A 19,368-nucleotide genomic window follows, 5' to 3' on the forward strand; every position below is an offset into this window, starting at 1 on the left:
AACTGTTCTGAGAGCCTGGTTTCTTGTTAAACGTCTGATTAACTTTCTGGAAATGTTCATGAGTATGTTTTTTCTGTTGTTGTTTGTTTGTTTTCCCCCCCCCCCCCAATTCCTTCTTGAAGTAAAATGCCAGAATATTTACAGAAAATAATAAAAAATCCTGAGTACAAATGTTGTAAATACATTACAAGTTTAAGATTTTAGATATAATATTTCTCTGCAGACTAATTCCAATGTATACATATCTATTTGCTTATGTCACTTTTCTTTTAAAGACAGTGTTTTTTGATTGGGGTCATGCATGGTAGGGTAGAAACTGTTGAGAGAAGGAGGCATACATTCTAACAAATGCCATAGAAGAGTCATATAGTACTAATATTTGAATTTGGATAAAAAGGAATAAGGCTTATTTAAGGGCCTGGATAACTCTCTGTAAACTAGACAGGGGACTTACAAACACCGCTACTAAAACACCATAATATACAAGTGGCTTCAAGTAGTACATAGTTTTTCACAAAGGTGAAAGTAATCTGGAATAATCATAATTACTACCAGTGATCCTGACTGCTGTTCTACTACTGGTACTATCCAATGCTATTTCCAATACTGATACCAACAAAAAAGTCTTTAGGAATCCTGGATAGAGCTAGGCAAAAATATACGTTTACTATATTCAACCACAAATAATTCGATTCACAGCAATGAAATATAAGCAAGAATTTTATTGGTTGTATCCCTAACTTTCCCGTCAGGCTTGTTATTCTATCTGTCTTTATAATTCTTCATTCCAATTTCACTTTTGTTGCTCTTTGACAGATCTCTTCCCAATGGTCTGTCTGCTTCTAGTTCCACATTCTTTTTACTGTTCTTCCCTGTCTTTTTCCACTTTGTTCATGGATGAGAATCTCAGGAGGTATTAGCAGTATTCTCTCTCATTCTCTCCCATTTATTCCAAAAGAGAAGTTAAGAAGAGGAACCTTCTCCTTATGATTTCTCCTTGGTAAGAAGAACATGCAAAGGCATAGTCTTATTCCACATTCTTTCAAGAGATTCTGGATGGTAGAATAAAGGTTATTCAAGCCCTGTTTTTCCCAGAAGAGCGGTCTTTTGTCCCAAGGTTGGAAGTAGCGTAGAAACTACGTATGTCACAAAAGGTATCATTTGTAGCTGGATAAAATTGATCAAATAGGTAATGTCTGTGAAATTCAACCAGTTCTACACTCTTGAATAGCTTGCTTGGTTATGATTTACAGAGAGCAAAGCTATTTAATGACTGTAAATTGTTTTAGGATTTGAACATCAATGTTACATGGACACTAAATGCTACATTGTGGACTGTGTAAGAACCGATTTTCACATTTTATTTTAGTATTGGGAAAAAATGTCTGATTCTTTTTCAACTCAGGAATACAAGCTTAGCTGACAAAGTCTCTTCTGTTACTGTGGCAGGGATGAGTTTCAAAGCCTTTATTCAAAAGTCAAAGTCTTATTCAATATATTTTTCATGTAGACTGTTAATGAAGTAAAATTAGGCAATACTATTTATTAATTTGCTTTGAGGTTTAAATTAATGATGTGGAAATGTTGAGCTTCTCCTTATATTTTGTCTCTTCTGATTTGTGCCCTTTTTGTATTGAAACAGTACAACTATTCATAAAAAGTAAATAAAATAAAAAGAACTATCATCAAATTAAAGTCTTGTTTTGATCAAGATACAAAGCATGTGTAAACTGCGGCACTTGCAGTTTTGTGTTCAGAGCATGCCATTGCTTACTCCACTAGTTTAGAGTCCGGTACTTAAAATGCTCCTCTTTTTCATACACAAGAATGTACCTCCAGCCCATCAAACTATTTCCTTGGGAAGCTGTGGTTCACTACAAGACTACCGAGTTAGTGTTCTAACCTGGAAATGAAAGGAAAGCAGAAGCTGAACTGTTTGAGAAACTGGCATGGAAAGGGATTACCCTGTCTCATTTTCCCCAAACCACATTCTTCTGAAATTACGCTTCCACTGACAGTCCCCACCCAGGCAGTCCTTCTCCCAGATGAGGTAAAGGAAGCCACCATCAAGCTGAGCTAGGAGTTGTGTTAGGCATCTCTTAGTTGGAAGCTTCACTTAATTACATCACACCTGGCCATATTTCAGAGATTAATGAACAGCATCTTGTCAGTTTTAATATATCACAGTGCTTTAGTTTACATTGACGATGTAATCATAAATTCCCTGAGCTGTGAACTACACCTTAAGGACTTGCATGGAGTTCTAAGAAGAAATGGCTATAAACTAGAGAGTGTGCCAGTTTTGAGAAAAACCTGCAGATTTTCTAGGACATTAGGTTTCAAAAGAAGGATTACACACAGACTAAACAGAGTAGAAGTCATAAAAATTTAAAGACATCACAAATATAAGATCCTTTTTAGGTATGACAGAATACTAAAGGAAATTTATACTGAATTATGCCACCCAAGCAGACCCATTAATTAATGTAATGAGAAAATATGTTCAATTTCCATGGAACTAAGCATTTGACACTTTCAGGAGGGGGAGAGGTGAAAGCATGTACTTCACCACTCCTGAAATTCTCAGATTTTAGCTTATCTACGCACATACATATTTGGGCTGCTTAGGTGTTTGGATACATACGAATCAAGAGAGAGGAAGAAAAAATTACTGTAAGTGAGCAATATGTCTAAAATAATGTAAACACTTCTTGTGCTGTGTGACTTTGAAAATTACGTTTTATACTTGAACACTGTAGAGATGCTCACATCTTACTAGGAAATCCCATGTGAAAAAATCTTTCTAGTATTGAGAACCAATTCTGAAAATAATGTACAGGTGAAGATTTTAACTCCATAAGCAGATGCTGTGTGCTCATTCCAACTGCTTATACTTTTAAAATTGGCAAGTAGGGCAGTTTGGAGGACTGGGAAATAAAAGCCAGGCTTTCACGGTGGTGCAGGAATCAATTTCCCATGCAAATGATTTAAAAAATCAGTTCCTAATCCCTGTTCTTAGGGGTTTATTCCATTCCCGTTAATAAAATATTCCCCTGCATATTATTTGGAAATTCTTATGGTCATTCCTTAATAAAAACAAACTGAAAAAAGTAAGTTTGATTCTTAACTTTTCTGTTGGCTTTTGGATGCAAAATAGTTTTGGTACACATTCTTTTCATTTCATATCTGTGATATCATGGTCTTAAGAGTGGGATACTGTATGAAGTAGCATCCTCTGCAGAGTGTTATGTAACCTTTCAGTTTTAATAGCAGCTTCCAGATGTTTCCATCACAGTGTTTCCATCACTGTTTATTTGAAGAATTTTTGATAGATGTGACTACCTTCTCCAGGTACAATTTAGACTTAATATGTTAGTCAGGCTCTATGCAAGTGAGGACCAAAGGCAACATTATGCTTTAATACAAAATATAAGTTTGTATATGGTTAACCATCATGACAGATCCATGTTACTCTGTTTTGTGTTTTTTGAGTAGGACCTTCAGTTAGCATTAGATACTAGGTGCTGGACAAACACAGCAGTAAATGGTGTTCAATTTCTGCGTTGTTTACAACGTAGCTTAAACTAGTCCACGCATATGGCAAGGGCTTAGGAGAATTTTGTTCAAGTACAGAACAAAAATAAGTTGATGCTGAAGGATTTTCCATATTACAAATAAATATAATTATTATGTATGCAAAGTTTTAAGAGGGAGTTCCACTTGTGTACAAGTCTGATCCAATTCAGTTAATCCTTTGATCCTTCAGAACCTTATCTTTCTTTTCACTTGCCAGTGGCAGAAAATGGACCTGCAGATCCCTTTCCTGTTTTGTGCTAAGCAGTTTATGTACAGGGCGTGCGAAGCTGCACTGTAGCCAAAATAATATTTGGAATATTTGGTCACCATGGATTGACAGAAAGAAGGCCAAACCTCATGCTTTTATGACCTCATTAAAAAGCAGGAGATTAGTAGTAATAGCTAACCTGTCCATGTGGTTGAAATGCAAAGTAGCAGGTTGAAATGCAGGTAGCTTCAAAATTTGAGAAGATTTTGTGTGTGTATTCCGTTTGGTTCACATAGATAGAAAAAGGTTATTATGATGATACTGTACTTGAAGATGCATTTCTAGCACTAATAAATCTGAAGTGCTTAGGAAAACAAACAAACAAACAAACAACAGATGCTATCTCGAGTGTACAGGGGCAGCATAGTTTATCCCACCGAAAATTCTTTCTAGTGGAGTGCATTCCAGATTATACATACTGTATCCGTACTCAAATGTCAGGAACTTGTTTTTCTCACAGATAGGAAGTGATGTTCTCACTAGTTCCTAGGCACACAGAGCTGTCAGATGAAAATAGCTGTTGGATAGCAGGATACTAGTCTGACCACCATTCTGTAGTCTCTCTTCATTATAATGGCAGCATAATTGCGTAGATTTGGTATTATTCATTACTGTTGTGAAACAGTTTGCTTCTTTGCACAGAATTAAGCATCAGAAATGGATGAAGCTTACCAACTGAGTGAAATGACTATTTATGTTAGTATTGCGATGGGCTCTAAGCATGGAAACTAATGCCCCAAAGACTTTTTGGCTTAGTGTTCTCTGTATGCTAGTTGTCCACCAGCAGATTGTCTAAACAAAAATAAAGCCAACTCAATGTTTTTCTCCTGCCACCACTACTAGAAATAATTATTTCAGTGTCAGTTTTTCCCCTGCAATATGAGTGATAATTTTCTGATCTGTGGACGGTTTTACTTAACTCAGTAATGGTACTAAAGATGATTTTTCAGCTGTGTCTACACTGCAGTTAATAGTGATTGCAGTACATTGTGGAAATTTCTGAGTGACAAGTCATTAGCAGCTTAGGAGAGTGGTCTGCAGGTAAAAATAGTTGTGTGGAGCTTCATAGGCTCATCTGAGATGTTTCTTTGCTTCCTGATTTCACTACTGGAATGCTGCTCATACTCAAGCTGACTTAAAGCTATCACACTGATCTCTACAACTCAGTAGTCACTAAAATCTTCAGCAACGACCTATCTTCACTTTCTTTTCCTAAGATAGAAACACTTAAGCATTTTCTTTTACCTGTTGGAAAGATGCAAGAAGGGATTCATTTCATCTTTTTTTTTTTTTTTTTTAATGTCTCAATCTCATAATCTGACAAATCTTTCAATTCGAGCTTTTCATAGGGATATTTATTTGTGAGGGAGCTGAAGTTTGAAACTCACAGTGGTAAGTTAGCCACACACCAATGAAGCGGACAACGCCATTACCATCTGAACTTGCCTTCCTGAAGACTGTTAGAGTGGGTTGGTGTGCTGGCACCACCAAAATCACAGGCAGAGCTCCTATGAACATCAACAGATCTGAATTTACACCCTGAGCTTTTTTGTCAGAAGAATTTTGAAAAATAAAAGAAATCATTTCTACCTCTCAGGTGATAATTTTTTTATTTTGGGGCTGTCTTAACAGTCTATGTGATTTTTTTTTTTTTCTTTTTAGTCCTTTCTTCTTTGTAAATCTGTGCCTGTGATAAGAACTGGGGCTTTTTTATGGGATAGCAGTAAATAATTAAAAGACGCAGATTATTCCCTGTAAACATACACTTGGGGCCATGTTCCTAAATTCTTTTGCAAAACTTCTTGGAGATTTCAAAGAAATGCTCTGCCACAGTAAGAGATAAATGAAGGAAAAAAGTATTCTCAGAGTTGCCTGTTGAAAATGGACCAATCTGAAGTCAGTAAAAGATCACAGAGGCAGAAAAGGGAGTTTGACTCTTGGTTGGAAGAACTTCTTGCTTCCAGGAGTGCCTATAAGTGAATTTTTTGAGCAGAACTATTATAGGAGCAGAACATTAGGCCTTTCTACCTTCTGATAAGCTTTCAAGATGAGAAGATTCTGACTCTGTTCCTCTCTCCCTTCTTTTGACACTGATTTTTATCATTTCTGGGTGCTTCGTAGCTTCGATTCAGCCAGAAGGATAGCAGTCAAAGCAGTTTCTTGGGAAGTAACAAGAGGAGTCTAGATCCACCTCTTTCTATAGTAGTGTTCTTATCACTGAACTGGCACCACCACCCATGAAGTTAATTGAGGTGCTGACTATGACTAACTTTTTCAGGATTCTCCAAGGTCTCAAGCAAGCTTCGGCTGTTATATGTCTTATCCTGGCTTGCTGTTAGGAGGAGATAACCATCTACCTCCACATTATTCAGGTACTTCTGAGGATGTATTCCAGCCAGAAAAATTTCTAGCCAGATTAAAAGGTACGTAGTGAATTCAGGTGCCAGAAAATTTTAGTAGTACTGGAAATTGGGCAGACTGTTCTGTTGTTTGGAATTCTGAAGGATTTACATGCCTGGGACTTACTTTGAGTAGACCAGACATCAACAGTGCATAGTTTGCTGACTGTTTATCTGTGAGCTAAAACCCTGATAATTCCACAGAACTTCCATCAAAAACAAAAAGCAATAATTATAAACGTAAAATCAATATGATTCTAGTAGTTCACAGGGGACCTCTTAGACATGAATCTTTCTACTCATGTATTTAAAGAAAACTCAGAACGTGTCAGACAGATGTATTGTCTGGAATAATTTTGATAAGCTAATATGGTAATGAGTTTCCTGGTTGTTTCCTGGTGCTTCTGTTCAAGTCTCCGTGCAACTCAGACACTTCAAGACAATTTTCCTCCTGCAAAACCATCTTGAAAAAACAAAAACAAAACACAATTGATTAAGTACCTTTATATTCCTTATTTACACTAATGTAAAACCAAACGGTTTTGAATTAAGTGCACAGACAATGCATGGGGTATTATGCATGTGTGTGTAGCTGCATATTTCTGTTACAGATATAATAAGCAACAGGTATATGTAGACTGTACAGCTATGCATCTTGAAAACCTCAGTTTTCAAGCTGACATAAATGCCTTCTGATGGCTTCCTAGGCAAGATCTATCATGAGGCTCTCCAGGGATGAATTTCTTAAAAAAATAAAAATGACTTCGACCACATTTATTTGATACTACATTCATAGGTGTAAAATAGCCGTTTATAGTTTCACTTGTCCATTTCCCTTGCTCTGGATCTGCCACCCTGATCAAGAAATTCAATAGCTATTAAAAGCTGCAGCTGTACTAACAGTCTTATGCTTTATAGGAGGCATTTTGCAGCTATTACTTTAGAACAGACGTTCCATGCCAGTACAGATGTTGCGTCTACCTTTTTCATAAGCACTTTATCTGCACCATGGGCATTGCATTTCTAATGTTTGCTTGAAGTTGCTAAACACACTCCATAGCTGTAATTTATTTGGGCTGGTGCAGTTTAAAGACCTGAGAACTAGGTCTGCACCTGTTCTATTCATCTGACCAGGAAAGCACTAATTCTACTGCCTAAGTGTTTGTTGAGTTTAGATCTCTTCTTTATAAATCTCGTGAACCAAATGTAGCCCTTCAATTCAAACATATGTTCCCCTTCCCTGAGGTGGAAATTGCTTTCATATATGTCACTAAATTTCATTTTTCTAATATTGAAGGGAGAGCATACTGCTAATGGAGGACCAGCATTCAACTCTTACATTCCTTTCCTCAGTTAATCCATCTCCGAGTAATCAAACCTACACAGTGAACAATGAAACGTTTAGAAGTGTGTGTGTAAATGGAGCAAATTCTGCTAGTATGACGACACTGGCCTCATTGTGGGAAGTACAATGATGGTACTGATATCAGCAAATTTGTATTAATGTAAGATGAGTGACAGTTGAAGAAGTCTGTGATTTTGCCAATCTCCTAAGTAATAAAAGATAAATTTTAAATGCTGAATGTTGAATCAGTATAAGAACCCTTCATTCAACTGTTTCAGCCTCAAATTTTGGACATCAGACAAAAGCAAGCCTAGTTTTGAAAGACAAAATCACAGAAAAAAAAAAAATAATAATAAAAAAACAGAAACCTCCCCAAACCAACCAAACAAGAAAGCCACTGTTCAGTGAGGTTTTCTCAAAACCAAAGCTATGTCCCACTTTGCCCAATTCTGCCAGAGATGTGTGTCATATGTAGACATGTCATCAAATATGACTCAAACCAACCCTTCCCCCAAAATAAATAAATGCAACCACATAGACCAAAATGATTCATTGGCATTTTAAAGATTCTACCCTACTTGCTTGTGGTGCATTTTTAATTTTGAGTTAAAACAGGAGTTGATCTCTTACTTAGTATTTTTGTTAAAACGGAAAAAAACAACCACTTATGCCATAATCAATCTTCTTAAAAACTTGTAAATATTTAGCAAATTTATTCCATAGAATGGAGCCGAATGTCTCTATAAGGAAACAAATAAGAACAAAAGAATTAAAGAACGGAGCTATATGTGGAAATAAAGAAAATGTAATAAAACGACAGAAGCTAATTTGAAGTATATATTTTGGGGATAGTGGTTAAATATTGAAGCAAAGGTATTATTAGTGACTACATTTGACTACATTACTAAAGTGAAATGCTCCAGAATTGTGCATTTAAGGACTGAATTCCATTTGAAAGTTGTGATGACACTGACAAACCACACAAGCCACATTCAGGGGGCCAATACTTCATCTAATTCATTTAACAGCAGAACAGAATTTAGCCCTTTATATTTAGGATGTCATCAGAAGCTCTCGATAGAATTACAATCTTGCTGTGCATAGTTGAGTATATATAATTCTTTATGTAACATTCATGTGTTATGTGTTGTAAAAGAAATGAAAGGTAGCTGTTAATTCCAAGGCTTATAAATATGTCAGTGGGTTTTCATAATGTCTTAATAAATTATAAGAACAAACTCAAATGACTCATGATGTCACCAGAACTACATGCTGCACTGTATTTTTTAAAATTATGTAGTATACCTCACAGGATTCTTTTACTTTCTACATGAATATGTAGATCCCACTAAAAAGTTAAAACAATCCTTGTTGATTTCTTCATTCCTTTTTATTTTCCATCTTTCGGCTGTTTTCTTGTTCAGAGCCTTTCTTCAAATTAAGAAAATTCTTTACGAAGATGTGTTTAAAAGAATATTGCTGCAACTGACATATTTATTCATTGAGAAGCTGAAGTAAGATACAGTTTCCAAATATCCTCAAATTTGGATTAAGTTCAAATTTTCCTTGGATCTTAGTTCTCTGGCTGGCCACCATTCTGTATAATGGTATAACTAGCTGAAAAATGGAAAATAAAATTCATGAAAATTTCAAGACTGTTTTGGCTTATATCTGAAGCATAGAGATAGCACCCATATCTTAGTTTCAGTACTGATTCCTTCTTTAATCTAAAAAATGAACACATGATGGGCTGAACACTTTATGTAAGTTAAATGTATAAGACTAATATTCAACAGCGTTTCAAAACCACAAATGTAAACTTAGTGTGTAAAGAAACCCTTGGTTCTTTAGTTCTCCCTGTCTAAACTGTTTTTTACTCTCACAGGTATAAGTTACAAGTGCAGTTTGCAATTATGTGTCATGATTAAATGTTCCTTCATAAATATATATATATAGAGAGAGAGAGAGAGAGAGAGAGATCCTGCTCCCACTGATATGCTTAGGTGTCTATTCAATGGAACAGAACTTGTTACTTGAGATGGGGAGAAATGGAAAGAATCCAGTATTACTTTCATTTTTTATGACCCTTATTTAAATCACTGGAAATGGTACATCTGAATTTAACATATATTTATCTGATGACTTGCTTCTCTGAAGAGAGAATCTTCTCTGAAGATATTAAATAAATAAACCAAAGAAAGAATCCCTAGTGATTCTCTCACATGTACTGAACTAGTTCTTCAACATATATATACTCAGAAAGCCTGTACTGGAAATTCCCTTGTTCAAGCTGTCTGTCCATTCACATACTGCTTGCAATGAAACAGGTATCTTTTCAATATGGAGGTCTTAATTTTTGCTCTCGTTTATCCAGAAGCAAACAGGAAACCCCATTCCAAACTTCCCATTCCAAGAATAATAGCAGTGTTCAGTCACATTTTATAAAAGCATCTTAGAATTTATATAAATAAAACTAGGGTACATTTCAATGAATATATAAAATGCTGGCATTTAGCTTTTACTGCAAAGATCAAAGAGCCGATTCAAAATTAAAATAGTCATGAATTTAAATTACGCATTTAGTCATAATAAGTATATTAAAAATAAAAAAAAAGCAGCACATATACCTTATATTGTAAGATAAAGTTTAATATATTTTATTAGCTTAAGGGACACAGAATAACTATCTATCCAGAACTTCAAGCATGCATTTACATAAATATATTAAATTAAGAAAAGCAATTATACACTTAAACATCCTTTTGTCTAAAAAATCATTAAATCCACAGATTAACAATAAATCCAACTCTATGCATTTATCACTTCCAGATACAACTGTTCCATTTCTCAGATATTACACAAATACATTTGTTAGAATTTATATGCATTATACATATATTATATATTACATAATAGTGTGTATACATACATGGTGTTCAATAATATAATAATAATTTGTACTTTTTATAGCACTTTTCATTTGAAGAGCTCAAAGCGCTTTACAAGGATTGGTTTTACTTATTTTTAGATGGAAAGTGGAGGCACAAAGATGCAATTATTTAAGGTTATATAGAATTTGTGACACGCAGTAACTGAATTCTCTTGCTTTGAACTTCAGCCATGCTGTCTCCCTAAAAAGAATACACATATAGCATACGTAATCTACATAGGTAGACTTGCAAAGGCTTGTAAGGTCTCAAACCAAGAAAGCACTTAATTATATTAATAATGTTAAGCACATGACTTTAGTGAGATTCATGTGCTTAAAATTACTTGTGTGTTCCAGTGCTCTGCTAGATTGGTGCCTGTATATGCTTAGTAGTATAGTACAGTCAATAGAAGATATTTAAACATAGTTTGAATGGTGTTTTCTAAACTAGTTTCCCACATTTCAAATGTACATAAAGTACCTGATGGCTACTATAAAATAAAACTACTTAAACAGAGGAATATCAGAACAGTTACGTTCTCAAGTGACAGATTTTTGTTATTTCCTTTTCCTTTCCTGCTTGGCTCCCATTAAAATCTAATTGTTCTCAAAAGGGAATTGAAGTTTTCATTCTGTAGTATATTTTGTGGGGGACAGCTAATAGCATTTCTGGATAATTCACAGGGTAGAATTACTGCTTCTGGTATTAACGGTGATCACTACAAGATACATCTGGTGACTTCATACCAGATGGTTTCTGGTCTCAGTATATACTGATAGGAATTCAGAGCATTCTGCACACCGAAGTTGACTCCACCTAGAGTGTTTTTCTTTTAGTGACTCCTCTTAGGAGCATTCAGCATATGGGATTTGGTTGTCACTGCCTCATCATGCAAACCACCTTTTTCTTGTACAACAAAATGCATCCTATACACAAGCACACAAAAACCAAACAGCCACCTCTCTGCTTTCTTCCCACTCAAAAAGACTGTGAATGCAGCCATCGCATATATTCACATGCTTTAGCTGGCACCTTCTTTCTGAAACAGGAATTTAAACAATTTTTATTGAAAGATTTTTTTCACTTTTCTTTTAATTGCAAAATGAAAATAAATGGGAGCATCTCATAGGTTGTTAAAGGAACTTAACTATATGATATATGGCACCCTACTACCACTTATAACAGATGGAAAGTTGTTTTTTTATCATAGAAATAAAACTCTTCTCCAACAGTGCAGCTTGTTGTTTGAGCACATTCTTAGCAAAAATTTCTGATATTTTTGGTTGTGGAAGCCAGTGTGTGTACAGTATACAATAGGCAAAAACACACATTAAATTGATATTATATAAAATATTTTTTTTTGTGACTTCCTATGGCATGAAATGATCACCTGAATTATGCGGTTTTGGTGCGCGGAGTTCTGGTAAGCAGGTGTGCCACTTGGCTTTCAAATCACTGTACAGCATAAAGTAAAGAAAAGCTCCCATGGAAACCTGTGGGAGTTTTATTTGGGTTAGGGGATAACACAATAATCCTTTACCAATATGTAGACCAAATTAGTAATTATTAATAACTTATGAGTGAACTGAAGGAAAAAGGTTGATGTTTCCGTTGAACTATTTATACAGAGCTATAAAATAGTAATGTTTCCCATCTAGAAGATAAGGCATTACTAATACTGTCCGATTAGACAATCTACACAGTGTAAATCTGTATTGAATTGCCATATTGTTTTCTGTTGTGTATTTTACATCATGATAAATCCTTAGTGCACAGCAGTAATTGAAGTCAATGAGTACAAAGGCAAGCAGATAGATCCTTTGCCTGTAGAATACCTACCCAAGTCTAATCCTGCACTTGCTTACATCTGTTATTTTAGTACTTTGAGTAGTGTCATCGCTTTCAGTATTGCCATTTTTATTAGTAAGGATGGGAACAAAATTTTTTGTTGGATTAAGGTATAGTCTTGATTGAAATATTACACCATTCCTATTTAACATGTGAAGAAAGGTTTGAAAATATGCCTTATGTTGAATGGAGCCTTTGTAATACTGGACTCAAAACAGTTGCAGGAACTCATCCATTGATGTCTGTGAGCACTGGGATGACATCCCCTCTGTGCGGGCGCTCTGGGGCCCTGTGTTATTATGTCTTTCATAAAATGGGACCACTGACTTATTTAAATTACTTTCCTGCTTAGTGGCATACGCTTAAATATTTGAAATAAGCACATACGTGTGAAAGAGAAAAGATGTGAGCTAATTGCTCAGCGCTTTTGAAGAAGTAACAAAATGCTTGGCAGATTTATCAGAATGCTCTGTGTAGCAGTTGGCAGTACCTGTAAGGAAACTCAACAGGATCGGATATGCTCACTACTTAAAGACAGGCCTGAAACTGCAGTCTTACTCTGGAAAACCTGAGTCTAATGACTATAGATGCTGACATAGGGGCAAAGGGTGTAGTGATGTCTGTAGCGAAGTTCTTCTGCCAGCTAAGTGTTTGTCTTTGAAGGACATTATCCTATAATTAACAAAGTCAATTGGAGATTTTCAGTTGACATCAATGGACATCAAGTTGGGCCCTCAAAGAAAATTTGAGGTAATCCTGCACTGAGCTTTCAGGTATCTTCTGCTGTTTCACACCTATATCCTGAAAAGTAAGCTAGTAGTATTTCACTGAATCGCTACCCTTTTGAAAGCAAGGAAAATTTTAGCAAAACTTTTTTTAGTGTTTCTACAGCATTTTTCTTTGAAATTAATGGAAGTATTTATCAGGTTTTTGTAGCCCAAATTCAGATTATTTGGTAGATCTTTACTGCAAATTTGGGTCAGGATAAATGTAAGATGTTGACTGCCTTTTTGGCAAAGTTCTTAGTGATAATACATATATTTTTTAATTTGTCAAATGTGAAATGTTGGTCATTTTTTAGTATAATGAAAAGGAAAAAGTTAGTTTTGATTTACTTCATGACTCCCTTCCCTTTCTTCTAAGACAATAATCACCCTGGCCAGAAGATCCATATGGTATTATTCCTAACTGAACTGATACACAGTTAAAATAAAAGATAGTAGATTTAAAAACTTCAGTATCTTTTAAAGGATTTATGCAGTTAAGGAAAACTAAGCAGAGCAGGATGTCCTCAGAACTATTTTTTCCACGTGGGCCCAATCTTTTAAATGCCCATTTCATAGATGCACGTCGAATCTCACATGAGTATTTTCATTTTAATGGGACTCCACACCTGTGAAAGATTACTTGAGCTGAAGTGTTTTTAGAATATCACTTTTGCATATTTGTACATGAAAAAGTCCTCATTTCTGATCCCAAATTAGAGAAAGAGTATAATGAAAAGCAACATTTCATCATCTTGGGAATGTTGTTCTGCTTTTTACTTGAGGCATCTGGTTACTGTATTGAAATTGGTAACTTTCTGACTAGTGTAGTGACTGTATAGTCTGAACAAATGCTTTCTCCCTTCTTCCACCATCAGTATAGCTGATGCTGAGCAGCTGGAGGCTGTTACTCCTGAATCATTATACACAGTTAGTGGCCAATATCCAGCCAAACTATGGCATTAGAAGTAACAATAAAATGACAAGATTTTGTGGGGCAATCAAAAGATAACAAACCCAGTCTATTGGGAAGTTCCTTAGATGCATATATCTATTATACAGTTTGGAAAAAAAAGAGAGAGAAAGAAAAAGCAACAGCTGCAGCAACCAATTACCAATCTTTGCTATAGTTCTAGGAAGGAAGGAGCTACAAAACTGAAATGTAGAGAAGTGAATGAAAGGAGATAAACAAAGAGCTGTCATGGTTGCCAATATAGAACTTATATTCTTATTCATACCTAGCTTATACTCTGGATGCATGAAATAGAATAACTTGTGAGGATTTAAAGGTACAAAGAGTCTGTATCTGTGTCCCTGACTGTTAATGGAAGAAATATATTTCCTTGACGGGAAGGGTTTGGGATAGTATTTCTTAATGGAAACATTAGAAAAGTGTGCTTAACGTTTTTTGATCGTTTGTTTGTTTTTCTGAAATGGAGTAAACCAATTTGGAGCTGATTATTCTTTTTGTCTCAATACTTATGTATGGAGTAAGAACGTTTCTCCTTATATTCAAATAATACACCTTTTTTTCTGATTGGTAGCATCTTAAAAAGAGAAGGATGAAGGTTTTCCATCCTCAAATAATTAAATGAGGGTTGAAAACTAGCATACAGCAGGAATAGAGTTACTTTTGGCAACAGGTATATTTATTCTTTTTTAACAGTAGAAAGCCTGAAAGAATGCTTGAAATATACCATGTACTGGGACACAGAGAGGGCAGTATCTCACAATAAAGGAATAAGTGAATGGAATAAAAGATTAGGAGAGAGAGAGACAGAGACAGAGACAACTTGAACACATACATAAAATCCTTTCTAGAGGCCCTTATCTAATTGCCTCATTTATCTAGTTTCATTTATAAGCTCAGTTTTATTCTGGGACACTCGCAGAGATTGTGTGAGAATGGCTGTAGAATGACCTAACTTTCTACAAACCTTTTTTTTTTTTTTTTGTATGCCAATTCTCAGGGCAATTACTGCAGTTGCCCTTTTTATATTAGCATCTTGGGTGGTTAGGCCTAGGGTTTACTCACTCTTTTTAATAGTATAATTTCTTTTGATAAATAAGCAGTTGGGATTTTTGTGTCTTTTTTTGAGAATACTTCTTTTCCACTGGGACTTCGTATGTATCCATGTGGGCTTAAAGCAGATGCCTGCTTTCACATGATACAAAAGATGATTTAAAACTGAAGCAGAACACTTTCCATAAGCTATTTCCCCTTTCTCTCTATTCTTTACTTACAACTTTTTTTTAAAGAAATAAACTGAAATATTTGCTTCAGTTTTAAAAGTGATTTTCTGGCTGCAGTGCAGTTGATGAGAGTTTTATTTATTTATTTATTTATTTTTTAATGCCATTGATTTGAATGAGCCCTGGATTTAATTCTTAACCTTTAATGAAGTTTTATTTTCTGATTCCACTAGTAAACTAAATTGTCTTTATTATTAAGATGAAAACTGTATGGTCATTGTTATCCCTTCTTTTCACAACTGTGGCATATATATCTATATATATCTATATATAAATATTTAGTCTCTAGGAATGAAGCAGTGAGAAAAGAACTATCACATCTCCCCAGCCAGTTATTGAGAGTATTATGAGCTAAAGTGGGGTTTAGTTTTTTAATATATTCATTAAAGAAAGTGTTAAAGTTGTTATCTCTGTCAGATATTTAAATGTTGCAAAAATACTTGAGTGACTTTCTTGCTCTACTGATTATGAAGAGTGCAATAAAACTGCACTATCTGACAGATTTAGACAGCTGGCTCATTCATGAGAAGTTCACATTTTTGTCACCCACACTGAATAAGGGAAGATTAGATGGTAAGGTCAATTTACAAAAATGGTTGTCAGGACATTTTTTAATTGTAAAACTTTTTGTGATGGAATTCAGGAAAAAGACTAAAGGCAGAAAGCAGTGGAGACAAAGAGCTGCTATTAACCTACAGATGCTACTGCAGGGTTCATTTTAAGATTGGTCACACTGCTTAGCCAATGAAGTGTTGGTGTGACTATAAGGGACCACCCTTTTCTAGGGTGAGAGGGCAATTTGGTCTTCATGCTCATTTAATCCTGAGATGTCTTTCAATGGACTGTCAGTTGAATCTACATTGTGCAAAATTATGCATGCACTTTTTAATGCAGACCATTGTTCACTAAGCACTTAACCAAGATCTCTCAACCAATTTCCATTTGGCATGAGGTCGCTTGAAACCCAAGCAAACATATATGGAAGTGTAATTTTCTGTTCCTCTCAGTTGGAATACTGAATAGAGATAAATACAAGTAACTGTTTTGCTGTACTTAAAGATTTAATATTTATTAAATGAAGACTGACAACTTTCCGTAAAGGAAAATTCATTACATGTCACTACCCTGGAAAGAGAATTTTGCTACTGGAGAGCAATATGGCTAGAGTATGCTAGAAGTTATTGCCTAAAGTGTTGTAAACTGTTGACACATGAATAGCTGCATATAAGAACCATTAGCGTGTGCATGCTGTGGCTACTCTACTCTCTTTTTACAGGCAAGATTTTATAAAAGCCAGGTAGTGCAAAGGAAATCTGATAGCCAGTAAACAGTGAACAAAGAATCTGCCAATAACGTCCCAGAGCTGGAGATAACGGCACCGATTCTGAAGATACATCTAATTCGAATATTAATACTTTAGAAAACCTGACCAGAGCATGTACACCATATTTATTGATACATTTACAAAAATTCAATTTTATGTTAGCTCTTCAAGGAACATTTACATTTAAAACCATATTTGGCAATAATTGTTATACGTTTTGTACAAGTGACATCTTACACAGCCAACACGTGCTAATGTGAGCTTTTGTCCAGTGAAGTTCCATTCAGTGTGAAATCGGTAGCAGTCTAATCATGTATAATCTGGCCCGTCCTGTTACAGTGAAAATCACTTTATGAACACTTCTAACATATGCTGGAATTTTATTAGGATTGGTTGGTGGTTGTTTTTTCATCCGTCGTGAATGAATACAAGTTGACACAAGGATACATTTCTAGATTAGATCCACAACACAATAAAGAGTGTGTTTGCTCTCTCTTTCCCCGTCTTTCCAATTAAGTTGGTGAAAAATGTAACTTTAGTATTATACAGGACATGGCAAAGCTGTCTCATCTAGGTGATGTCTATATTATAAAAATAAAATAAAATAAAATAATATAAATATGTAACATGAACCCAGTGCCCATTGTTAAATAAAATATATGATAAAAAGCAGACCTTCTAGGATGACTGGTTTTGAAATATGCGAGTATAATTTAATTATTAAACACTCGAAACAATCTTGATATTAAGCTGCGATAACCAGATTTTTGCATCTATGCTAGATAAAGAAATGCGTAACATTCTGTAATAGAGTTACATTGATGAAGGTGAAGGTTACAGTCTTACAATGAATTGCCTAGATAGGAATGCATTAAGGAGATCTGAAATATTCTCTCATAACGTAGATCATTTCGCCTTAAAAACTGTTACAACTGGATTTCTTTAAGTCCAGCAGTTTATACAGTGATGGTTCAAAACTGCTCTCTTATTGCTATAATCAGGCAGTTGCAGACACAAGGTTTCTGGGATGTCAGTGAATCCAAAATGACATCAGGAAAGTCCTTTGACGAAATTGTGGTTTGCAGTGGAATTGCTTTGTAAACTATTTCTCATGAAGAAATATATATTAAAAAAATTCCACTACCTGTAAAACCATATTTGTGATAGTGCCTGCCCGTGTATGTGTGCATGTATTGGGTATCTGTACATCCGTGGGGATGTACAGGAATATTTACACACATACAACAAATGTATTGGCACATTTCTGGATACTATATTTAAATTAATAAGGTAAATCAAATCACCGTTATTTGTTGCAGGATAACCAACCGTCTTTTAAAAATGACAGGATTCAAAACAAATGCCCGTTGAAAGTGTAGTTTCCAAATAGTCCCAGAAACTATACAATATAGCTGGTTAGGTCCAGCAAATAGGATGTCATGTCTAGGATCTGATCAAGAATACCTGCCCTTGTCACTCTTCGGATGTTTCTATCCACTTGTTCACACTGGGGGCCGAGATAGCCTTTTTTACATAAGCATTTATTAGGCCTTACACAGACACCTCCATGTCGACATGCTGGGTCACACTTTGCTGTGGGTAAAAAAAGAGCAGTTTTCTAATTTCATTCAAGTGTCGCAAAGCAAAAAGATACAGTATGTTTTCATTAAGATCTACTTTTCTGAACTTATAATGGTAAAGCACATAAATTAAAAACAAAATAGAAAGGATGAAATATTGGATGTTTCAAAATTGCATTTTTTAAAGTTGTAGAATACTAGGGTGGGGAAGTATTTTTTTATGTCTGTGAGAGTATCTCCCAGGAGAGACTGTGAAAATCAAATAGCAAATTTTGGAAAATGTCCAATTCCTGTATTCAGGTGGGATTTTGGAGTGCATTGGTGACTCATCTCAAAAGATTTTAGGCTTCAAATATCATATCACTTAAAAGAAGACATACAAAATTGCTAGAAATTTAGACAGTGGTGGTCTGTGTCATCCCATTTCTTATGATGGCAAGCCAAAAAAGTCCTGAAGTTGTAGAGACATATCAGCACCTGACCACGTCCAAACTGGCAAGTACTATATCACAGATAAACTTCTTACTCAGTATATGCAGAGTTCTGCACTACACTATTTCATTAGCAGAGCAGAGTACAACTGAGGCACAAAATGGTGCCTGTTTGGCTCCTGAATAACTTGATCTTGGAATAAAATTGAATTATCATTAAAAAAAAAAGAACAAAAAAAGAACCAGAACATATTTTAGACAGCTTTTATCAGTTAAGCTTGAAAGATTTATCCTATCTCTTTAGTCAATATTTGACAATTTACCCGCAGAGTTCTAGGTCAATCATCTTGCCCAAGTTTTTTACATTTAAATGTTATATGAAGTTGTAGCCAGCGTTAGCAAAAATAGTATTCAAAACTTCCAGTTTGAAAGTGGTCTCTTCTATGGCACAGTCACTGCACTGTGATACAGCAAAGCTGTAATATCTATTTACAAATATTTAAAATACACTACACAAATCAAGTTTCTTGATATTATTCATGAATTTCTTAATTACCTTAGATGGAAACTGATGCCTTGTAACTATTTTTTTTCTTATTTTTGTTACGTTTATAGCTTGAGATTCAGCTAAGTACTATGTGGGGTACAAT

The 19,368-nt window shown here is 35.1% G+C and overlaps 2 protein-coding genes across 2 annotated transcripts in view; one reads left to right on the forward strand and one right to left on the reverse strand.

The window, feature by feature from the left end:
- Window positions 1-19,368, forward strand: part of ANAPC10 (anaphase promoting complex subunit 10) — a 176,571-nt gene that overhangs the window by 76,786 nt on the left and 80,417 nt on the right. The window lies entirely within an intron of this gene.
- The window catches only part of HHIP (hedgehog interacting protein), a 78,717-nt gene continuing 69,569 nt past the window's right edge, over window positions 10,221-19,368 (reverse strand). Inside the window, exon 13 of the mRNA XM_035324538.1 lies at window positions 10,221-18,300. Coding sequence (XP_035180429.1) covers window positions 18,107-18,300 — 194 coding nt within the window. The 3' untranslated portion in view covers window positions 10,221-18,106. The remainder of the gene's footprint in view (window positions 18,301-19,368) is intronic.

Source organism: Oxyura jamaicensis, chromosome 4 (genome assembly GCF_011077185.1).
Source record: "Oxyura jamaicensis isolate SHBP4307 breed ruddy duck chromosome 4, BPBGC_Ojam_1.0, whole genome shotgun sequence".
Lineage (NCBI taxonomy): Eukaryota > Metazoa > Chordata > Aves > Anseriformes > Anatidae > Oxyura > Oxyura jamaicensis.